The sequence below is a fragment of the Phyllostomus hastatus genome, unplaced genomic scaffold (assembly GCF_019186645.2).
Source record: "Phyllostomus hastatus isolate PE091 unplaced genomic scaffold, TTU_PhHast_1.1 phas_scaffold_385, whole genome shotgun sequence".
NCBI lineage: Eukaryota > Metazoa > Chordata > Mammalia > Chiroptera > Phyllostomidae > Phyllostomus > Phyllostomus hastatus.
Genome location: NW_025334026.1, coordinates 6,300,836 through 6,323,641, shown reverse-complemented (window position 1 = coordinate 6,323,641; position 22,806 = coordinate 6,300,836). Strand labels below are relative to the sequence as shown.

At 45.7% G+C, this 22,806-nt stretch overlaps 1 protein-coding gene across 9 annotated transcripts in view; it reads left to right on the top strand.

The window, feature by feature from the left end:
* The window catches only part of SYT17 (synaptotagmin 17), a 69,896-nt gene that overhangs the window by 27,574 nt on the left and 19,516 nt on the right, over nt 1–22,806 (top strand). For all 9 annotated transcript variants that reach the window (XM_045819504.1, XM_045819502.1, XM_045819498.1 and 6 more), the window contains 2 exons: nt 9,842–9,962; nt 12,847–13,002. In XM_045819504.1, coding sequence (XP_045675460.1) covers nt 9,842–9,962; nt 12,847–13,002 — 277 coding nt within the window. The remainder of the gene's footprint in view (nt 1–9,841; nt 9,963–12,846; nt 13,003–22,806) is intronic.

The window sequence follows — 22,806 nt, the reverse complement described above, 5'->3', positions numbered from 1 at the left end:
TGCCTCCAGTTCAGATGCCAATCACAAGTTCTAGGTTGTCACCCAAACTGGGTTCTCGTGACCTCTTCCTCGGTTCTATAACTTGCTAGAATGACACTTTACTTACTACTATCAGTTCGTTATAAGGCACACAACTCAGGAACAGCCAAATGGAAGCGATGCATAAGACAAGGTATCCAGGGAGAGGGGTGCAGAGCTCCCCTTCTCTCTCTGAGCACATTCCAGTCCCAGCACCTCTATGTTCATCAACTCAGAAGCTCTCTAAACTCTGTTATTTAGGAGTTGTTGTGGAAGTGTCATTATGTAGGCATGATTAATTAAATCATATCCATTGATGATTGAACTCAGCCCTAGCTGAGAGGCTCTAGCTCCTCTCCCCTCCCTGGAAGATGGGGGTTGGGGCTGAGAGTTCCAACCCTCTAATGGTGCCTTAGTCTTTCTGGTAACCAGACACCATCCTGAAGCTCTCTAGAAACCTCCAGCCATCAGTAATCTCATTAGCACACAGAAGACACTCTTATCACTCCAGAGAGTCCAAAGATTTTAGGAGCTGTGTGCCCAGAACTGAAGGCAAAAAGCAAATATCTGAGGTCTGTCTGGAAAAGTCCAGCATTGTTAATATAACAAGAAAGGTTTGCGTGACAATGATGTAACTTGGCAGCCAAAGAGAGTGGACTGGAATGCACATGCATGAACAATGATGACTTCACTGTTCTAGTCCGTGGGGGTGGTAGATGCTGTTGAGTGAGCATGTGTACTGTGTGGCCGTCACATTCAAAATGACTGAGCAAGTAGAGCAGTGAATCTGCATGGCATTTTGCATTAAGCTTGAACATTCCTCCATGGAAACTATGCAGATGATTCAGAAGGCTGCAGCTACAGGCAACTGGTGATTGGCAGCTTCATCACGACAATGCGCCCACTCATGTGTCATGTCTTTGCAGAGCGTTTTGGCAAAACATCAAATCACCCAGGTGATGCAGCCCTGCTACAGCCCAGATTTGGCACCCTGTTACTTCTGGCTTTTCCCAAAACTAAAACGACCTTTGAAAGGGCAGAGATTTCAGACCATGGATGAGATTCAGGAAAATATGATGAGGCAGCTGATGGCCTTTGGGAGAACTGTGTGAGGCCCCAAGGTGCCTACTTTGAAGGGGACTAAGCTGTATTGTCCTATGTACAATGTTTCTTGTATCTTGTATCTTCTTCAGTGAATGTCTTTTTTTTTTTCATAGTACATGGCTGGATACTTTCTGGACATACCTTCTTTTAAAAAAATTTTTTTCAGAATAATTTTATTTATTTTTTATTGTTGTTCTGCTATTATTGTACAATCTCCTGGCTGTGCTCCCTGCTTGTTGTGTGATGTCAGGCATGAACCTAATATGTACAATGAGGATAATAGTAGTCCCTCTCCCAGAGGGTTATTGTGAAGATTAAATGGAAATATGAAGGAAAGCACTCAAAACTCTGTGTTAAGCAGGTAGTGTGTTCTCAGTAATGTTGGTTGTCATCAACAATATCATCATCGCCATTGTCATCACCAGCATCAGCATCATTACTGTTATCAGTGACATCATCAACATCATCATCATCAACACCATCATCATCATCAATACCATCATCATCAAAATCATCAACACCATCATCATCATCAACATGTCATCATTAACATCACTGTCATCACCATCATCATCTTCAACGTTATCATCAACATCATCATCAAAATCATCAACATCATCATTAACACCACCAGCATCAACATCATCATAATCATCATCAACATAATCATTAACACCATGATCAACATCATCATCAACATCATTATCACCAGCAGCAACAGCAGCACCATTGTAATCATCATCAACATCATCACAATCATCATCACCATCATAATCATTATTATCAACATCAGCAACATCATCAACACCGTCATCAAAATTATTATCAATACCATCCACATCAGCAGCAGCAGAACCATCATCACCATTGTCATCATCAACACCAAAGGATTCTTGAGAATTGATTAGAATGACACATGCCATATGCTCATCCCCTTGGGTGCTACAGAAGTACTCAGTCAATATTTTCTGCTGTGGTTATTTATTTACTTAGTGAACATGTTAGGAGGGTTCTCATGTATCAGCTCTAGCATGGACTCACAGTTTAGAAAGAAAGTAACAGCTAGAACCCAAAGTCCTAAGTCATGCCCTATGCTGACACCTCCCTGGGATGGGGTTCCTGGAGATCTCATTCACTGCTGTACACCCAGTGCTGTGCAAGTACCTGGCTCAGAATAGAGCTTCTGTTTGTGGAATGAATGACCTGTTGGTAGTATTCTCTCTAAGAGGTAAGTCTGAGGCTTGTGGGAGCACAGGGGAGGGGCACTTGGTTCCCTACTTGTAGATGTGGGACAGGAGATGGAGGGAAGTTGAGTCATCTCGTATGTTCCATTTGCCAGGTACGTAATTTGACCATACAAGGAATGTCACAACATGAGAATGAGGGGAACTGAAGCTGGGGGATGAAGAACCTCATAGACAGTGTTTATTGGGGGTGGGCAGGAACCATTAAAAGATAAAAAGGGGAGAAACCTGGTCAGGTTTGCATTTCAGGTTGCTCCTTCTGGGGCAGTGTGTGAGTTGAATTTAGACAAGATGAGTTAGATCCACCCTCGGCACTGGTGACATCTTGGGCCAGATCACTCTCTTCAGGGAGGGGCTGTGCTGAGCATTGCAGGGTGTTCAATAGCACCTCTGGCCTCTACCTACGAGGTGCCAGTAGCACCCCCTCCCCCAGTGAGGACACCAAAAATGTCTGCAGACGTTGCCATCGGGGAATGTCTGCAGGTGTCCCCTGGGGGTACAATCACCTGGTTGAGAACCACTGGTTTAGAGGTATGTGAGGACAGGTGACCTTTGACTGTGGTAGGCAAGGTGTTCACTAGGACTCATGTCAGGGCTTGGAGTTGAGTGTGTTTACGAGTTGGAAGTGACAGGAGGGAAGAGGGTGAGAGAGGCTTCTAGGATCTTGCTTTGTTTGCCACATTGATGGGTTTGCTTGTTGGGGGTGCTGGACAGTGGAGTGGGAGGAGCAGGTGAGATTGAGGTGGGGGTCTGTAGTTTGAAATACCTGTGTTATCAGTGTTTCTGGGGCACTTGTGTAAAATACTCTTTCCCAGGCCTTCCACATGGTCTGTGACTCAGTCCTTTTGCCTGATCACCACTCTATGTCCTGGGGCTACTATAACAAATCACCACCTACTGGGTGGTTTAAAACAATGGAAATTCCCTCATAGTTCTGGAGGCGGGAAGTCCAGAATCCAGGTGTCAGTAGGGCTGGTTCCTCCTGGAGGCCCAGAGGGAGATTCTGTTCCATGCTTTTCTCCTAACCACTGGTGGTGTGGCCCTTCTTGGCATTCCTTGGCTTGTAGCTGTGTCACCTTGATCTCTGCCTCTGGGAGCACATGGTGTTCCCACTCCCTCTCTGTGTCTCCCTCTCTGTCTCTCTTATTAGGACACCAGTCATATTGGGTTTAGGGCCTGCCATACTCCAGTATGATCTCCTCTGAACTTGATGACATCTGCAAAATTCTTACTTCCAAATAAGGTCACATCTGTAGATACCAGGAGTTAGTACTTCAACATGTCTTTTTGGGAGGCAGAATTCAACCTGTACCAACCTCTCCACTTTCAGTTGCTGGGGCACAAAGGAGAGATGGGTGGGACCATAGAAGATGCAGTCCATCCCCGCAGAAATTATAGTGCATGAAAAGTAAAATAGCCTCATGAAAGAGTTTGCTACTAGAGCTGCAGAGAAGTGAATAATTACAATATGAATGAAAGAATGAGAGACAGCTAGAACCATCAGGAGAGGAAAGAGGTGCAGCCAGAGGGATCTTTTTAAAATGCATGTCTAATTATGTGACTCTCTGCCTAAAGCCTTCTGAGGCTCCCTATTCCCCAGGATAAGTCCAAACTCCTTACCTGGCACGAAGGCATGAGCAGACATATCTTCTCCTCAGCCTCTGCTTTGCACCCCAGCCCGCCTGCCCTTGCACCTTCTTCACTTGTCCACGTTGGCCTTTTCAGGTGTTCAGGGTGTGTGCTGCGCCCCTGGGCCCTCTGACTCCTTCTCCTTCTTCTACAGGGGAGTCTTAGGAAGGTCATATCCCATAGCACCCACCACAGTGCTGATTAAATCACCTCATTATTAGGCATGCATAATAATTAAATAATGTTTACTCTCAGGAGCTGTGTTACAGGGACCTTGCCTGTCTCGTCCTCTGCTTTCCCTTTGTGCATGGTACAATCACCCAGTCAGTGGGTCACCCACCTGTTGTGTGCTAGCCCCTTGCCTGGCATGTGGAAGGTACTCTACAAATATCTTTTGACTGGGTAGTTGGGCTGCATCTGCGGTTGGGTGAGACATGGAGAAACATAAGGGGCTCTCTATGCAGTAATGGAATGAGTGGGTGAAAGAAGGGTTTGGGGGCTGGCCCCTGCTGGCTCTAGAGCCCTCCCTTAGCTGGCAGAGGTTCTCCCAGCTGCTACTTCATAAATGCCCTGGTCCATTCTGTCAGCCACTGCTACTGCTCGTGGGGGACTCACCTTAACGTAATCTGTCCACTGTTGGTCTTTCATTATGAATACTGGGTAGCTGGAGGCAAGGCTTTGTGGCCATCATTTTAGTTTTATTGAAACATTGCATGTTCTGGAGCAGTCTCTGATAAACAGCTATCTCTGCCACACTGGGAACCCACTTTAGGATGGAATCAATATCTCTTTTGAGAAGCTTGAGTGGATCTGAAGTAGGTTGATCTAATTTGGATGGCCATTGAGTCCTAGACATAAACTCTCAGACATCAAAAGATCAGGCTTCTCTCGCATCTTTCCTGGAAGGTGTAGCTGCTTAGGAAGGGTGTGGACAAATGTTTCTCTTGGCCAGCATTCCCCAGGGGTGTGTTCTGTATTGGGGGAGACAGACAGAAGCAATGTGAGATCATTATCCTCAAGGAGCATACAGCCTCGTGGGGCAGAAAGACAGGAGAAATGAAGATCACTACCTCAAAAATGAAAACAGAGCCTTATCTCACATCATACACCAAAATCAGGTCCAGGCAGTCCAAGGACTTACATTTACAAGGCCAAACTTTAAGTTTTAGAAAAATAAAAATGAAGCTATCTTTATGACTTTGATGTAGCAAAGCACTTCTGGAAAGGCCATAAAGTGTGGACCATAGAGGGAAAGGAGGGACGGATGCATTCTGCAGTATTTTGTTCATCAGAAAATACAGTGAAAAAAAAAACAGTTAAAAGGTAGCCCACAAACTGGGAGAATATGTTTATACACACACATATTAGTTTGCTTGGGCCATTGTAACAAAGGGCCACAAACCGAGTGGCTTAAACAGAAATTTGCTGTCTAGCAGTCAGAGATCCAGGGGTCAGCAGGGCCACGCTCCCCCTGAAGGTTCTTGGAAGGATCTGTTCCAGCCTCTCTCTTTGCTTCTGGTAGTTCCTTGGCTTGTGGCGGCATCACTCCAGTCTTCACACGGCCTTCTCCCTGTGTGCACAGCTGTGTCCAAGTTGCCCCCTTTTATAAAGATCCCATTCACCCTGGATTAGAGGCACACCCTCCTCCAGCATGACCTCACCTTAACTACCTCTGCAAGGACCTTATTTTCAAATAAGGTCACATTCTAAGATATTGGGAGTTGGGACTTAAACACATGGATTTTGGTGAGATACAGTTCAACCCATAACAACACATAACTGGTGAATAATTTAGTGGTATTCATAATATTTAAAAGCCTTTTTATAAATTAATAAAAGAAAGGCAAATATCCAATAGAAAAAATAGGCAATATGAAACAAACAGGATTTTTAAAGCAGAGAATAGCTGATAAGCATGAAAAGATGCTCAACCTTTTAAGCACTCAGGGAAATGCAAGTGAAGTCACAATAAGGCAGCCAGTGGACAGAAATCATGACAGCAGCAGACAGCCACAAGCCAGTGCCAGATGTGTCTTGTAGCCACAGCATGTGCATGCCCATCAATGAGGGACATTGACCTCACACCAGAAATCAGAAAGTCAACATTTCCATGCAAAATAGGAAAAGCAATTAAATCGATACATGACTAGATGTTCAAAGAAATGCAAACAAAAAATATTTTAACAACCACACTGATCGAGGCCATTTGTCAGAATGTTAATACCCGGTGCTGGCCCCATCCTCTCCCTCTGTGAGTGGCTGTGAAGTTAGTCCAGCCCTTTGGCTAATGCTCTGTCAGTTCATATTGAGTGGCAGAAAAAGACCTGGGTACTTTTTATATATCTGGATATGTTCTTTGACCTAGTGATTGCAGGGGTTTTATTAAAATGATATATCTTAAGTATATATATATACTTGTGTGTGTGTATATATATATATATTTATACTGTATATCAAAGTGCCCAATTTTAGGTCATTAGAAACAACCTAAGTACCTAACAATAGGAAAGGGCTAAAGTAAATTATAGTTTCAGCCTAACGGAATATTCTATGCAGATACTAAAATTACACTGCACATGTCTAGGCAGTATCACGGAAAGTGCGTGTCTGTGTAAGTTGAAAGGGGGTGGGGAGATATTAGAATTCGCCCGTGTCATCAGTGCAGCTGTGTTCCATGTGTGGACAGGGACTGGGAAAGCCCTGAGTGGGTTGGGCTGGAGGCAAGAGAGCGCATGGTGGAAGGTGTGACGTGCTGGGATCGTGACTGGATCTTGTTTTTAAAAAATGCACTCCTGTTTTAATGTTGTTTGTGTGGTACATGGAGACACACTGTTTCTCCCAACCTGGGAACAAAGGCAGGGGAGCTCAGAGCAGCTGTGTTCTGACCCGGTAACAGTTGTGCGCACACACCTGAAACCCTCTGTTCCGGAGAGCCCTTTAGAAGCACTTCAAAGGAAGTATGGCAGGGAGAGAGCCCGGCTGCTGTTTTCCCCAGAAAGTGCCTTTTGTCCCCAATAGTTTTCTTTGGTTTCCTTTTTATTGATTAGAACTTAGCTGTGTTCAAAGGCTGCAGGGAGGGAACATTTTAGCCTGGGATGAGAGTGGAGCGTTTGCACAAGCCGGCTGCTAGGAGCTTGCAGGGTGCCTTCTGGATTCATTTGAGTAATTTACAATCTATTTCAGTTCTCCCAAGCTACCCCGAGTGGTTCAACCAAATTAAGCTCATCAAGATCTTGTAAAAGAAAACGACGCCTGTTTATTTGTGACAGTGCCTTGAGCAGGGAAAAAAGTAGACGTGGCACCCAGTTCCTTCTCTCACCTCTCCTTCCAGTCTCGGGGGGTTGGATAGGGCAGGTGGCAGACGTCATGCCCGTGATTCCTCAGGGACCGTGATGTGGCAGCAGAGCCACCGTGTTGGGGCTGCACAGCTGGTTCTCACGGTCATCTGCTGAAGTCGTCCAGGTGCTGTGAGTGTAGTGGTGGAGAGATGGACACGGTCTTTGCCTTTACAGAAAATGAAAAAATATCCGATAAGGACAAAGTACCATGGAAGAAATGAAACAAGGTGATGTGATGGAAAGCAATGGAGGCAGGGAACTCTTTTTCCATTAGGTGCTGATGGAAACCTTACACGAGGAGGTGACATTTCAGGTTCCCAAGCTGAGGGCACATCACAGGTGCCAGCCCTGAGGCCAGAATGCCTTTTTTTTTTTTTGAGAAATAGAAAGAAGACTGATGTGGCTGTTCATTGAGGTCTGAGATGTAGGCAGGGCCGAATTATGTCCATACTGATAGCTCCGTGGTTCTCAGCTGGGTGATTTTTCCCTCAGGGGATGTTTGGTGCTGTCTAAAGACATTTTGGATTGTCACAGCTGGGGGGTAGTAGGCTTCTGGCATCTAGGGGGTAGAGACCAGGGGTGCTGTTAAACATCCTACAATGCACAGATGACACCCCCCAACACAGAATGATTCAGTCCAAAATGGCATTATTGCAGACTAGGCTAAGGATTTTGGATTTCATTCTAAGAGTGATGGAGGTGTTAGCAGGGAAGTGAGAGAATGTCCTGGTTCAGTTTTCCTCTTTAAATCTAGAACTTTGGACCAAATATTCCAGGTCTGACAGGACAACCTTATCTGACTAAATCTGGGTGGAAGGAAGAGTTCAAAGAGCTGGAGATCCTCTCAGAAGGAACAGTCCATTCTCCTTGGGGCAGCTGAGCCTACTGCTTCCTGGGAAAAGTTTTGCCTGGTGCCTGGGTGTCTGTTCTCAGCAAAGGAAGCCCTTAGAGGAAGTGGACGGATGGAAATCGAAGCTTGATCTTTGGCTTGTAGCTGGTGCTCTGAGTTTTTCCGGTCTGGAGAAAAATTCAGCCCTTGGATGCTTTTAACATTTGTTCAGGCTAGAATCATATATGAGTCTGAACCAGCCCAAGATTGATAGGTTTAACTAAGATTTTTTCAGCCTCAGCGCTATAGAAGTTTGGGGCCAGACCATTATGTGTTGGGAACTGGGGTGCCTGCACTTTGCAAGATGCTTAGTGGTATTCCTGGCCTCCACCTACTAAGTGTCAAAAGCGACCCTCCCACTTGTGACAATCAGAAATGTCTCCTGACATGGCCAAATGTCCCTGGAGGTGGGGAGTGGGGGGATAAAATTGCCCCAGGTTGATGTAAATTTAATATGTCAATACTTCATAAATGTCTACAAAGATCACCATGAATTCCATGGTCCTTCAGGGGAGGAGTCAGGTTGGGGAACAGCTGGTCCTGCTTTCCCCATAGCCTGAGTTTCTTATCAGTTGGCTGCTGGTCAGCGTTTAAATGTAGCATCTTCTAGGGAAGAGAGGCTGAGAAGACACTGGCTTCAGGAACCTTTCAGGAACAGTTTTGCCCCCTGGTTGTTTAGAGCTGCAGTTTTGGATGCCATGTGGTTGCTGATGTTCGTATGTGTCATGCATTCTGGACAGAGAAAGTGAGGACCCTCCACTTTCCCAAGGGCTAGGTTAAGATATGACCTTGGTACCCAAAGCCCTGAAGATCATGGAGCTTCTCATCATATGCTGATCAAGATAATAATTGTCCATTGTAAATCATAGCGATGGTCTATCATTCCCATAATGATTATGTCAGTATTATTTCTGAAATACCAAATATCCCGTTCTTGCAAAAAATAATATTTCTCTTTTTTATTTGAAGTGGAGAGGTGGTCCCTGCTTCTAGGGGGCCAGAGCACATATTGGTTCTGCCTGAGGGGGAAGCCAGCATTGTCTTTCCCAGTTAACAAACAAACACACAAAACCAAGAATGCAAATGAGTGAGGGTGACGTTGTTTGTAAGGAGAATCCTCACTAATTTTAAAAATCCAAATTATTAACCACAGTGGTCAGAATATCTGGAATTAAGTCTCCCTGTGTCCAAATGCCAGCACTACCACTTTCCAGCTGTCTGGCCCTGGACAAGTATTTAACCCTTCTGAGCCTGTCTCCTCATCTGTTCAATGGGAATGACATTCATATCTCACAGACTCATTATAGAGATTGAACCAGTTATTACATGTAAAGTGTCTAGCATAATACTTGATTGACCTGTGTTTATTTATTGTCATTATTGAAACCTTTGTCATCACTATGTTGTTGCTGCTGTTAAGTGTTCTAAGTGCAGAAAAACTTTCTGAGAGAGAAATAAAATCTGGGTCAGAGACTAAAAGAAGTCAAAGGAAGAGGTACCCTCTGTCAACTGATCCATCCACAGAAGCCCAATTGTGAGCTTCTAGGAGCAGTTTCCTGCATGGTAGGTGCAAAATAAAAGAAAAAAAGCAACTTCTCAACTATTCCCTTTCTCTGCAGAATGAAGTGGAGCTGGGAGAGCTGCTTTTGTCACTGAATTATCTCCCAAGTGCTGGGAGGCTAAATGTTGACGTCATTCGAGCCAAGCAACTTCTTCAGACAGATGTGAGCCAAGGTTCAGGTGCGGTGTGACTCCCTCCCTCCTTCCCCATTTCTTCAACGGGGCATGTGTTTTTTCTTTTTCACACAAAGGACTCAATTTTCTTTTTTTCTGCATCCTGGATACTGTTAAAAAGATAAGACCTGCCCTGGCCAGGTGGCTCAGTGGGTTGGAGTGTTGTCCTGTGCTCTAAAACGTTTTGGGTTCTATTCCCTGTCAGGGCACATCCCAGGTTGTGGGTTCAATATCTGGTTGGGTGTGCATGGGAGGCAACCAGTCAGTGTTTCTCACATTGATGTTTTTTTTTCTCTCCCTTTCTCTCTCTCTAAAATCAATAAACATATCCTCAGATAAGGATTAAGAAAAAAAAAGATAAGACCCTAAAAGGAAAGATAGTATCCAGAACTATAACCAAGCAAAGTGGGGCCTGTGCACGTGGTGCCTTGATGCATGACCCAACAGTTAGTGTTGGAGGAAACATGTTTTTATTTACAGGAGTGAGACCTCAGGGGCTAGGAGCACCCCTGCTCAGAGCCCTGTTCTTCCATGAGTGTTCTCCCAGCACATCTCTTGCTCCCCACCAGGCTATAGGCCAAAACCAAGCCCAGTAATTCCCCCTATCCTTATCTGTTCATAAGCCAGCTGTGCAAACAGGTCTCTATCCCCTCTGGAATGTACTTGTGGGTTTCAAAGTCTCCATCCTCTCGCAGCAGCTCTCCCCTTCAGGATCTGGGGTACATTGTCCTCAGCCTCCGTGTAATAGTCCAGGAAAGCATGTGCCGTGTTGCACTGGATCATGGTGAAGTCCAGGAAGGCACAAGTCCCAAGAGAGTGGCCTTTCTATATGTTCTGAGTTCCAAGAGTCCAGAGAGCCCAGGTCTGCGAGACAGCAGGTCAGCATCTTACAAAGCAGAATCCTTGCTGGCTTCGGAGTCAGCCAGAGCAGGCACAGTCAGTGGCAGCATGTCGTTCTCTCCTTCTTGGTTGCTGCTTCCTCCCTACACCGGGCCGCATGTCCGAATCCTCAGAGGAACAGATGTAGCTCCTCCCTCACTACAGGCAGCATGGCTGAATCTCTCTCACAGGGCTGCCCTCTTCACTACGAACTGGCACAGCTGCTACCTACTCTTTCAGCTCTCCTGGTGGACCAGCCTTACTCTCTCTGCCCACCCTTAGTTTAAATCCTGACCAGGAGCTTCCTATGTGACCTCCTATCCAGCTCCTCCCACAGTATGCTACATTTGCCAGTATCCTTTCTGTCCTCTCTCAGTGACCATCTTCAGTCAGGGCAAGAGCTCCTGTGACACAGGGGCTTCCGGGGAGGGCATTCAGCTCCCCCAGCTATATCACAAGTCCCTGAATGCTCTCAGTCATAGACAACTTTTGTAGCACAGTTGTTAGCTTGCCTTTTTGTTATACAAAGTATCTTAAATGCTGTATCATCTCTTTCCCCCAGCCCCCAGCCATGGGTTGTAGGGACTTTGGGGACCCCTCACTCTGAACCCCATTATAGAACTAGATGTTATTTCAAGAGGAACGATAAATAATCAGATATCTTTTAAAATGAGACAGGTAAATGATGCCACCTCAGACATAACCCCATTTGAACTGGGGATTTGGCTGAGACCAGGTGTGATAACTACTGAAATCTAGATCCTCTTTGTACACACGCAGCCCACAGGAAGTGGCTTGCCTTTCCAGTTGCTATGCCTGCAGTAGAGACACTGTCCTCCAGGAGGCATTAGTGTGCATTGTCCATGAATCCTAATCTGTGAGAGTGGTGTATGCACCCTAAGGTTTTTTCCCCACTCATTTCAAGTGTACCATAAATCTTTATAAATCCCAGCTCTGAAAAGACTGTTATATTTAAAGTATCTATTTTATAGCAAACCAAATTCAAACATGACTTTTAATGAACTGGAACAGATTACATTCCATCTGTAAGTAGCTTCTCTCAAGACGGCAAGGATATTATCGTGAAAGCAGCCGTGGTCGCTGGGCTCTCTTCAGCTCACTGGTGGAAATACTGTCTTCTCTAAGTGCAATGGCTAAAATAAATTACTTGTGCTATAAGGTGACAGCTGAATTTAGACAGCTTGCATTCCCAAAAACCACTTTACAAAAAACAGGTTTTGAAGGGGCCAGTGGAAGGAAGGGTGTTAAGGCTGGAGAGTTTCAGACTTACCGCAGTGGTTTTCAGAGTCAAACTGCCTCAAACCAAGTCCCATTCTCTACTACTTGCAAATAATGTGCCTTGGGGAAGTTACTTAACCTCTAAAAGCCTCAATTTCTCCATCTGAAAAACTGACATAATAACAGTGTTCATTTCATTGGGCTGTTTAAACAATGTTCAGTTAGATAATGTACATGAATCTCTTTGTAAGCTTTAAAGTGATAAAAAAAAATGGCAGTTACAACTCTGCCACCTCTACTCTCTGTGTGGGCTCTGGGCTCAATGACATGATGATGGGTTTCCAGGACAGAAAGCCAGGCCAGGCTCTGGGTCTGGCTCTCTCTCTACTAGCCAGATCTCAAGCAAATCATTTCTCATCTTAAGTCTTCTATTTCTTTATCTGTAAAATGCCTAACACATGGGAGGAGCTCAATAAATATAGGGTGGCTGGAGAAAGAGAGGAAAGGAAAAGGAGGAATGAAAAGTAGATACATGAGAAAATGGATGATGAAAGGAGGTGTGGATGGGAGACTAGGTGGATTGAGGGAAAAATAGATGAAAGGATGAGTAGGTAGTTGGGCTGTCAGATAGCTGGGAAGATGGATGGATGGAAAGAAGGAAAGAAGAATGAATGAGTGAAAGAATGAATGGATGAGAAGATGGATGGATGGATGGATGGATGGGTGGGTTTCATGATCTGTAACATTCTGTGACATTGTATCCAATTCTCAGACCCCTTTGTGAAAATCCAGCTGGTACATGGACTCAAGCTTGTGAAAACAAAGAAGACATCCTTCTTAAGGGGTACAATTGATCCTTTCTATAATGAATCCTTCAGCTTCAAAGTTCCCCAAGAAGAACTGGAAAATGCCAGCCTAGTGTTTACAGGTAGGTAGACCCTGCTGATCCCCAGGTGAGGTGTGTTCAACTTATTATCCTGGGGGTAGAAGGCACTGGAGAGGGTAATGTTTAAAAACTTCACGTCTGGTGTTCAGCTACCTAGGTTTGAATGTACTTAAAGTTTATGAACTTGAGCAAGACTCTTAGAGTCACATAGCATAATTACTACAAATGTAAACTTTGGAAGCACATTTCCTGGCATTTTCTCATAATTACTGAAGCCTTGAGCAACCTAACCCCTCTGAGCATCTTTTTATTCATCTATAAGATGTGGGTAATAATAGTATTTACTTTCTAGGTTTGTTGTAAAGATTAAGTGACTTACAACTTTGGCATAATAACAAGTATTCGTGGTATAAGCTTTCATGATATTAGTCAAGTAGTTTACAGCCTAATAGGGAAGCATGAGAAAACAGGGGCCTCAAAATCCTCAGAGAGGGATTTTGAAAGGCTTCTGAGATTATTTAGTGTTTAAGTAGAGGCTTCATGTGCCGTTCTACTTGAATTTAATCTGCTGTTTACAGGGTATATTAGTTATCTACTGCTGCATAACAAATCACCCTAAAATTTAGTGACCTGAAACGGTGAACATATATTGTCTCTTAGTTCCCATGAGTCAGGAATCCAGGCATGCCTTTGCTGGGTGCTTCTGGCCAAAGTTCTCTGACAGGCTTCTGTCAAGGTTTTGGCTGAGGCTCATATGGGGGAGGGTCTGTTTTCAAGCTCACGCACAACAGTTGTTGGCAGAATTCAGTTTCTTACAGGCTGTTAGACTGGGGGCCTGAGTGCCTTCCTGGGTATTGGCCTGTGGACCTTCCTTAGTTCTTCACCACACAGGCTTCACCGTTAGGCAACTCACAGCGTGGCAGGTGACTTCCATCAGGGTGGGCAAGTGAGAGAACAAAACAGGATGAGCAAGAAGAAGAAGGAAGCCAGAGACTTTTTGTAAGCTAATCTCACAAATGACACCCTATCCCTTTTATTCATTAGAAGCAATTCACTTGGTCTAGCTCACACTCAAGGGGAGGGGATTATACAAGGGCATGAATCCTGGGAGATAAGGGCTCATTGGGAGTCATTTTAGAAGCTGCCCACGGCAATATGGTTAGAATTCACAGAAGTAATGGTTATTGTCTCCTGTGTCCTGTTCACGGCAGGCGCTTCACTGATATTACTCCTAATATTCATTAGAACCTACCCTGTCAAGTCAGTATTATCCTCATCAATTTATAGGCCTGGGGACTGAAGCTTAAAACCTAAACAACCCACTCAACGTCTCAAGCTGGTAAAGAAGGATTATCTCTGGCCTTGTTAGCTCTTAAGATCAAAGGCCCTGCATTTCTTCATGCACCAAGGTGGTGTGGGCCTTGGGGATCTGACGTCATACTTGGAGGAGTCCTGCTGCAGGGCGATTGGAAGCTCTCATCTGTTTAGATCTAGGCTAGAATATTGGCTTCGGGTCTCCCAAGAAATCAGGCCATGACTGAAAAACCCTTCCACACACAGCTTCCTCTGCAGGAGCTTACTGCTTCGCATCATTAAGGCTGCAAGTGTTCTGTGCTCCGAGACCCCTCCAGGCAGGTTGGTTCTGAGCTTTCTCCGGGCCTGTCACCTGAGAGTCTGCAGCCAGTTAGGGGTTGCCTGCCCTAAGCAAATACAATGCTTCTATCGGATGCAGCCTGTGTGGCTACTGTCCAAGGACCCTGCTCTCCCCAAGATTTTATGTCGAGATAGAAGACAGTGATTTCATTGCATCTGTAAATGGTGGAGGGCAGGCAGTGGAAACTACAGTTGAACCGTATTTATTGAATAAATACTTATTAATTTCAATAAGCATTTATTATTTATACTTTACTCAATTAGTATTTATTGAAAAAATTGCATGTAAGTGAACCTATGCCGTTCAAACCTGTGTTGATCACAGGTCAACTGTATTTTCAATCCGCAGTTAGGGATCCACAGATGTGAAGGGCTGACTTGTTACATGGAGATTCTCCACTGTGTGGGGCACCCAGCCCCCACTTTGTTCAAGGGTCGACTCTATATTGAACCAAAACTGGGATCCAAGCATGGAATATCGATTCCTAAGTCCCTACTGAGAATAAAGGACTTAATGTGGCACCTGCAGACTAGGAGCGTTGCAGAGGTGGGAGGGGGGATGAGAGCCCACATGGAAAGCCCCGACATTGTTATATTTCATGAAAAATGTAGCGTGTGGTTGTTGTGACATGTGACACAGGCCCAGAGATGTGTACAGACGAGGGATCAGCATGGCTGTGGGGGAAGCACCCAGCTCCTGGGTTTGTGGGCTTGCACAAGACCCTGTGTGCTTAGGTTTTCTCATCTGTAAAATGGGGATCACTGTCAGGGATTGCTACATGGGTTCAAGGAAGGGAATCCACAGTCAGTGCTGAGCACTGTGCCTCACACCTAGCTAGCACTCCGTAACTGTTCACTGTTATTAAAACGAAATTTTACTGTCTCCATCATCCCCCTTCCAGGTCCTTCTCCCTGAAGTCAGCACCTTTCATGTCCCAGTGTGTGTCATTCTACATACTTGTCCTTCTTCACATAGACATCATCCACATATAGTGGATTCAGCTTTTTCAAAAAGATATTCATTAATTCAAGAAGTGTGTATTAAGCACCTTCTCTGTGCTGGACACAGTTTCCAAGTAGTGGAATGTCGCAGTGAACAAAGCAGACTATCCCTGCCCCGACTGGTGTGGCTCAGTTGGTTGGGTGTCGTCATCCCAAAGCGAAAGTTGCTGCTTCAATTCCTAGTCAGGGCACATGCCTGGGTTGCGGGTTTGGTCCCTGGTTGGGGCGCATGAGAGGCAACCGATGGGTGTTTCTCTCTTACTTTGATGTTTCCCTTTCTTTCCTCCACCCTTCCCCTATCTCTTAAAAAAAATTTAAACAGACCATCCCTGCTCTTGTGGGTGTTTCCAGACTATTTATTCTGTGGACATCACTCTGAAACTTGCTTTTGTGTCATTAATAATGAATGTATTCAGTCCCTCCAGGTGAATGTAAATATGAAGACATCTCACTTTTTATTTTTAGTAACTGCATTATTAAAATACCACCATGTGGAATACCATGATAAAAGCAGAGGTTATTCATCCCTGGTGGGGGCAGTGAGGGGTGTGTGACAGAGCTTCAGAGAATGTGATATGACTTCTGGAGGACCCTCCTTAGACGAATACACAGGGGGACAGAACATTTTGCATATAGTTCAGAGGGTTCTTGAAACCCTTGCACCACATATGTGAACCCGACAGGGCAGAGCCTCAGACTGGAGCGGCACTCCCAGCCCCTCACCCCCACACGCCTCTCGGTCCACCCACCGGCCGCGAGGAGGCCGTGGTCAGCTGCACCCGTCAGACAGGCCCAAGCTCTCCCTTCCCGGAAGCCATGCTTCTCTGTTTTAAACATTGGGGTTTGGGGCCCCCAGCTCAGGGTTCCCTCTCCTCAAGGTAAAAGCCCATTGAAAATGCTTTTTCTAGGCCCTAACCAGGTGAGTCAGTTAGAGCACTGACCTGATATGCCAATGTTGCAGGTTCAACCCCTGGTTAGGGCACATATAAGAATCAACCAACAAATGAATAAGTGAAACAACAAATCGATGTTTCTCTCTCTCTCCCTCCCTCTAAGAATCTGTAAACTAAAAAATGTGGACAAGGAAAGATTGATTGCAGCCCTCCCTGTCCCCTTAAGTAAGGATTCTCAACCCGGCCTGCACTTCGGAACCAGCTGGGAACTTTAAAATGCTACCAATGGTCATGCCCTCCCACAGAAACTCTGGTTCAGTTGGACTAAGTTGGGGTCCTGGGCTCTTTGTAGATATGTATATTTTTAAAGCACCCCAGATATTTCTCATGCTCTGTCTGGATTTAGAACCACAGCTCTGAGTGGAAATCCCAGCCGGGGTAGCATTTTCCATAAAGGGCACTGGCTGGAATAATGAAAGAGTGAGAATTGAGCTGATGCATATCTAGACAAAGCTCTTCTGAATCCAAATCTGTAACATTCTGACTTGCTTTACTTAATAATTAGGGGAGAGAGCTGTTACCTCCAAGCTAAGGATCTGAAACCCAGCTCATTAACTTGTTTCTAAACACTTCATAACAAAAGTAAGGTTGATATGCAATTTAAGCATTTGCCAAGGCTCCCGATGAAAGCCTGTAATTAGATGGTGGGCTGGGCTTTCTGAGCAGTTCCTTTCCTGCGTGGGATGAGGGTTCTTCTGTAATTTTCAGTCAGGTGATTTCTGCAGCTGAAGTTTTCTAAGGAAAAGATGGGGGGAATTGCTCTCTCACTCCTGAGATAGCAACACTCTGTCCAGGAATGTGGAGTGGGGTTGGCTACTGCAGGTACTGGGCTGTGATTGAAAGTAGGGGGGAAAAGAAAAGAAGAAGAAAAGAAATGCAGCTTGCTGATGGCTGTTCAAGCTTTAAAAAGTATAATTACCATATATGATTCTGCAATTTTGCATTTGTGTATACACCCAAAAGAACTGAGAGCAGACCTCAGATATCTGCACACGCATGCTCAGAGCAGCATTTTCCACAATAGCTAAGAGGTGGGAGCAACCCAAGTGTCCCTCAATGGGTAGATCATCAAGATGTGGTCTACACGTATGGTGGAATGTTATTCAGCCTTAAAAGGAATGAGATTCTGACACCTGTTCCAACATGGATAAACCTTGAGGGTATTATGCTAAGAGAAATAAAGCAGATATGAAAGCAGAAATTCTGTATAACTCCATTTGTATGAAGTACCAACAGTAGTCAAATTGATAGAGACCGATGGTAGAATAGAGGTTATTAGGGGCTGAGGGGAGGTGGGAGGGTTGGGAGTTATTGTTTAGTGGGGACGGAGTTTTAGTTTGGGAAGGTGAAGATTCTGGAGGTGGATGGTGGTGATGGTTGCACAACCAATGTGAGTTGTCCTTATGCCACTGAATTGTTTACCTAAAAATATGGTTAAAGTTGTCAATATTATGTTACGTGTGTCTTACCACAATTTGGAGAAAGAGAAAGAGAGGGAGGGAGGGAGGGAGGGAGGGAGGAAGGGAGGGAGGTTGATTGGAAAGGGAAAGAAATGCATCTTGATGTCCACAAAACCCAAAATTCCTCTGAGCAGTTCAGGGTAGTACCTGAATGCTGAGGCTGGACCCCTGCAAACTCTTCTCCCCGAGATAAGTCACCGTTCTTTCACTGCCACACCGACAGGGTAGGGGTCAGACCCCTGAGCCAGATGCCTGAGGTTCACTGTGTGACCTTGGCACTTCCCTTGGCCACTCAGCACCTCAGCTGCCTCATCTATAAAGTGGGGATAATGGGCCTTGCTTCTGTAGATTTTTGTCAAGTCCAAAATGCCTTAATGTATATAAAGGCTTGGAGTGGTGCTAGCTCAGAAGTGCTCCGTAAGTATAAGCTGTGATTATTATTACCTGAAGGAGTCCAAATTCGTGTAGCCAGAGGTCACTTTAAAGCTTTTCTGAAAGATGATGGGGCATAGATACATAACTAAATAATATTTTCTACCCCCTTGGTCAACTTAGAGTCTGAGATTCTGTGGAAAACCCCAAAAGGGAAGGAAAATCTTGTTTTACAGACTTAACTGGGTGGGATATTGTCTTCCTGTCCCCCCCCCCCCACTCAGCATCAGACGAAGACCCTCTGTCTTCTTGGAGGTGAAGTTTTGGGGAAATTGCGAGGTTAGAAGAACTGAATATATGTCATGTCTCTCTAGCCCTGAACCTCCCTCGGTTTCCCTTAAGTACCCTGGGCTCTCTGGCCTTCTGAAGAGCATTCAAAGCTCTTCCTCGTCTGGTGACCTTGGCCAAAAGGCACTTTGCTTCAGAAAGGTTCCCAGTGCCTGGAGGAAGCGGGAGCCGATGGTGCTGCCCACAGGCAACTTCTGATGTGGGGGTGGGACAGAGTGAGGGCTGGCCCCCTGCGGCAAGAGCCGACCAGGTCTCATCAGTTCCTACAGACTGGATTGTTTTGAGCACCTACTATGTGTCTGACACTGTCCATGAGATCAGTGATCCCCAACCATTTTGGCACCAGGGACTGGTTTCTTGGAAGACAATTTTTTCCACGGACTGGGCTTGGGGGAAGAAATCGGGATGACTGAAGCGGGTTACATTCAAGCTCACCTCCTTCTGTGCAGCCCGTTTCCTCACAGGCCCCGACCTGCACTGGCCCAGGCCCCAAGGTTGGGGACCCTACACTAGTGCTACATGTTCATTAGGGAGCCAGACATTCATGGCACATGTTGTCATTGACCTTAATTCTAGCAAGGGGCAGAGAGACATTATCAAATGCCACACCAATAATGACTTCATTGTGAATTGGCCTCAGGGTAATGCAGGAGAGAGGCAGGACATGTTGCTGGGTGCCCAGCCTCATCTGGGGAGTGGGGTGACCTGTGAACGGGGAGCTGGAGGTTGCAGAAGTTGAGGAGCAATCAGGCAGGGCTCCAGCCCAGAAGGGAAACTGAGTTTTGGAAGAGAAATTGAGGCTGACTTCATGCTTCAACCTAGAAGCTAAAAGGCTTCCAGGGGTTAGGATAGAGGACTCATGCCCTGCTGCCCGTCTGTCCATTAAAGTTCTCAAGGCAGCTGCTGCAGGAATTGACTGGGCAAGGCTCAGAAGGGGGCCCATCAGTAGTAACCAGTGCTGGGCAGTTGCAGAGCACCCAAGGAGGGCAACCAGGTAATGACTGACACTCCTTCTTTCTGCCAACTCTTAGTGTCTCTAGCTGGGACCAGAGAACATGGCGCCTGAAACTTTAGCATGCACAGGTGTCTCCCAGGGGGTGCTAAGATGCAGATTCTGACTTAGTTGGGGTGGGGCCTGGGATTCTGCATTTCTGACAGCACCCAAGTGATGCTGATGCAGACCACGCATGGGGAATCAAATACATAGACAACCCAAGAAGTGCAGCAGGGTGACAGTCATTCCACCTGTTAGAATCAGACTGTCCAGGAGTGATCCATCCCTCTGCACATCATTCCACTTCCGAACCCACATAGTGTGAATGTCTGTACATTCGAATTGTTATGTGGAGACTTAAAAAAAATCCTGATGCCCAGATCCTAGTCCTGAACAAGGGAATCAGCCAGGGCATCTGCACTGTGGGGAGGGGCTGTACTTTTCAAAGCTCCCAGGTGGTTCTCTTGTGGAGCCTGGGTTGGCAAGCATTTGCCTATACTGTTCTGCCTCCACCCCACCCTGCTGTCTGCTTGGAGGCTTCTCAGGCCTCTCTGTGAGTGAGTTCCAAGGCACCTGGTCTGTTTTCCATAATTGCTTGGCTTTCTGCAGCTGTAGCATCAAATTGGCTAATTGAATCTGCTGGGGAGATGAGCCGGCCAGGGAAGTGTGGCAGAGAATGAGATGGGAGGTCTGGGCCCAGTGCTGCCACCCTCATGCCTGGGATGACTCCAGGATTGAGTGGGCATCAGAGGACATGCTGAAAAGTTTCAGGTCTGAGAAGTGGGACAGTGGAGAAGCTGAGGTTTTCCAGCACAGGAAGCCAGTGTGAGAAGGGTATAGCCATTCTGCGAGAGCCAGAAACTCCCTTGAGATCAAGAGATGCTGCGGATTTGTTCTGGGGCACAGATGTTCCCCAGCATCTGGCCTCAGCCCACCCATGCCACACCTCCTCTCCGCAGCCTCCCAGCAGCCTCTGGCTTCTCCCCTCCCAGCCTGACTTACTGGGTGATAGGTCCAGCTCTGCCTCCTATAGAGACCGTTGAATAGCCATTTGAAGCGTGGATGGGAGTGAGACACAATTTAGTTCGAATGTCACCTTTACCACTTAGCAAGTGTGTATGACCTTGGGTGAATGATATCCCTTTTCTGAACCTCAGTTTCCTTCTCTGTTATAACTTCCAGTCCCGATACTTCAGATAAAAAGCTTTAGACAGGGCCTTGCACATAGTTAATGCTCAGTAAATACCAGATGTGATAAGAAGAAGAAGAAGAGGAGGAGGAGGAGATGATGATATTGATATTGATGGACACTGCTATAGAGGAGCAGACCCTGGAATTGCACAGACTTGGGTTTGCCTCTTGGGCCACACTGTTAACCAGCTGTGTGACTTCAAGCAAATGGCTCTACCTCTCTGAGTCTCAACTTTCTCTTGTGTAAAATGTAGCAGATCAATCCTAATATGGGAATTAAAGGCTAATCAGCATATGGACCCGTCCATCCCAGAAGTAGTCACTTGGAAAATCATATCTGCTGTTTTAATAATTGCAGTGTGTCTGAGAGTTGAAATGCTGGCACTTTTGAGATTAATTGCTCAGCCCAGCTGCCGGTGGTTGTCTCCCCAGCATCTTTCTTACCTAAACATCATCACCCCAGAGCTGCCAGCTGGTACCATGTCCAGCAGCCAGGGATTGACACTAAAGCTATGCCAACTAGCCACAGAACAAGACCAGTTTGTGCCCCCAGCAGTGCCCTGGGCGGGCAGCATGCAAAAGGAATTGGCAGTAGGCACTTGGCTCAAGGCCCAGATCCAGTCATGGGAAGTGAGAGGCAAAGTGGGTACACAGAAGCCTCTGCTTTCTAGCGAAAGGGGTGTGAAAATGGGCCCCTAAGAGCCGGAGTGTGGGCAAGATAGCAGAAAGGAGGCAGCTTAAGAAGGGACCCCATAAACTGATGTATAAACTGCTGGGCTCGTTCCTGAGCTACATGTGAATGGATATGACCTTCAACAGCTCATCAGAGGCTTGAGAACTGAACTGCAGGGTAGACCACCACCCAGGTTCTGAGGAACTGATAAAAAACAGCCTGCCAAGGCTTTGAAAACCGAATTGGCATTGGAATAACAGCACACAGAAGGCTGGTTCGAACTTCTGGTCTGAACCTAACCTGGTCAATTGCCAGTTACAACTAACAAATGAACATATTAAATAGTGTTTAAACAAGACCTAGAGTCTTGTAACATGGTATTAAAAATGTCCCGAATACAAGGCAAAATTACTTCATATATGAAGAACCAGAAGAATCTGGCAAATTCTTAGAGGAACTATAATAAGTAGACACAAGATGACTGAGATGTTGGAATTATTAGACAAAGACTTTAAAGCAGATACAATAACCATGCCCCAAGAAGTAAGGGTGAACCCTCTTGAAAAGAATAGTAAGTTGGAGAATATCAGCAGGCTGACAGAGAAATAGAGATATATAAAAAAAGAACCAAATGAAAATTTTAGGATGGAAAATTATAATAAATGAAATAAAATATTCACTGGATGGGCCTAATAGCAGAATGGAGATGACAGAGGAAAGCGTTTGTGAACTTGAAGACAGGTCAAGGGAAATTATGCATCTAAGCAACAGAGAGTAAAACAATTAAAAAAGAGGAACAGAAGGAAAAAGAAACAACTATGGAGTAATATCAAAAAGTCCAATATTCATGTCATGTGGGTCCCAGAAAGAGAGAAGAGAAGCAGTTGGGAGCATTGGGAGGGGGGTGGGTGACTCACCTCTCAGAGGACCCCTGAGTTCCTTAGCAGGTGGCTGGGCCCCCAGCTCAGGAGAGCCACCACTGTCCTTCCCTTCCCAGAAGGCAAGGACATGAGGAAGCAGTATTGCACTGTGGTCAAAGTCAGCCAGGCCTGGCTTCAGACTCTGGGTGACAATGGGCAAATTGCTTTACTTCTCTGCACCTCAGTTTCCTTGTCTGAACAATTTGGACAGTAGTACTCGTGTGTTCATTATCTCATTTAATCTTTCAACAAACACATAAGGCATGATGTATTGTATGCC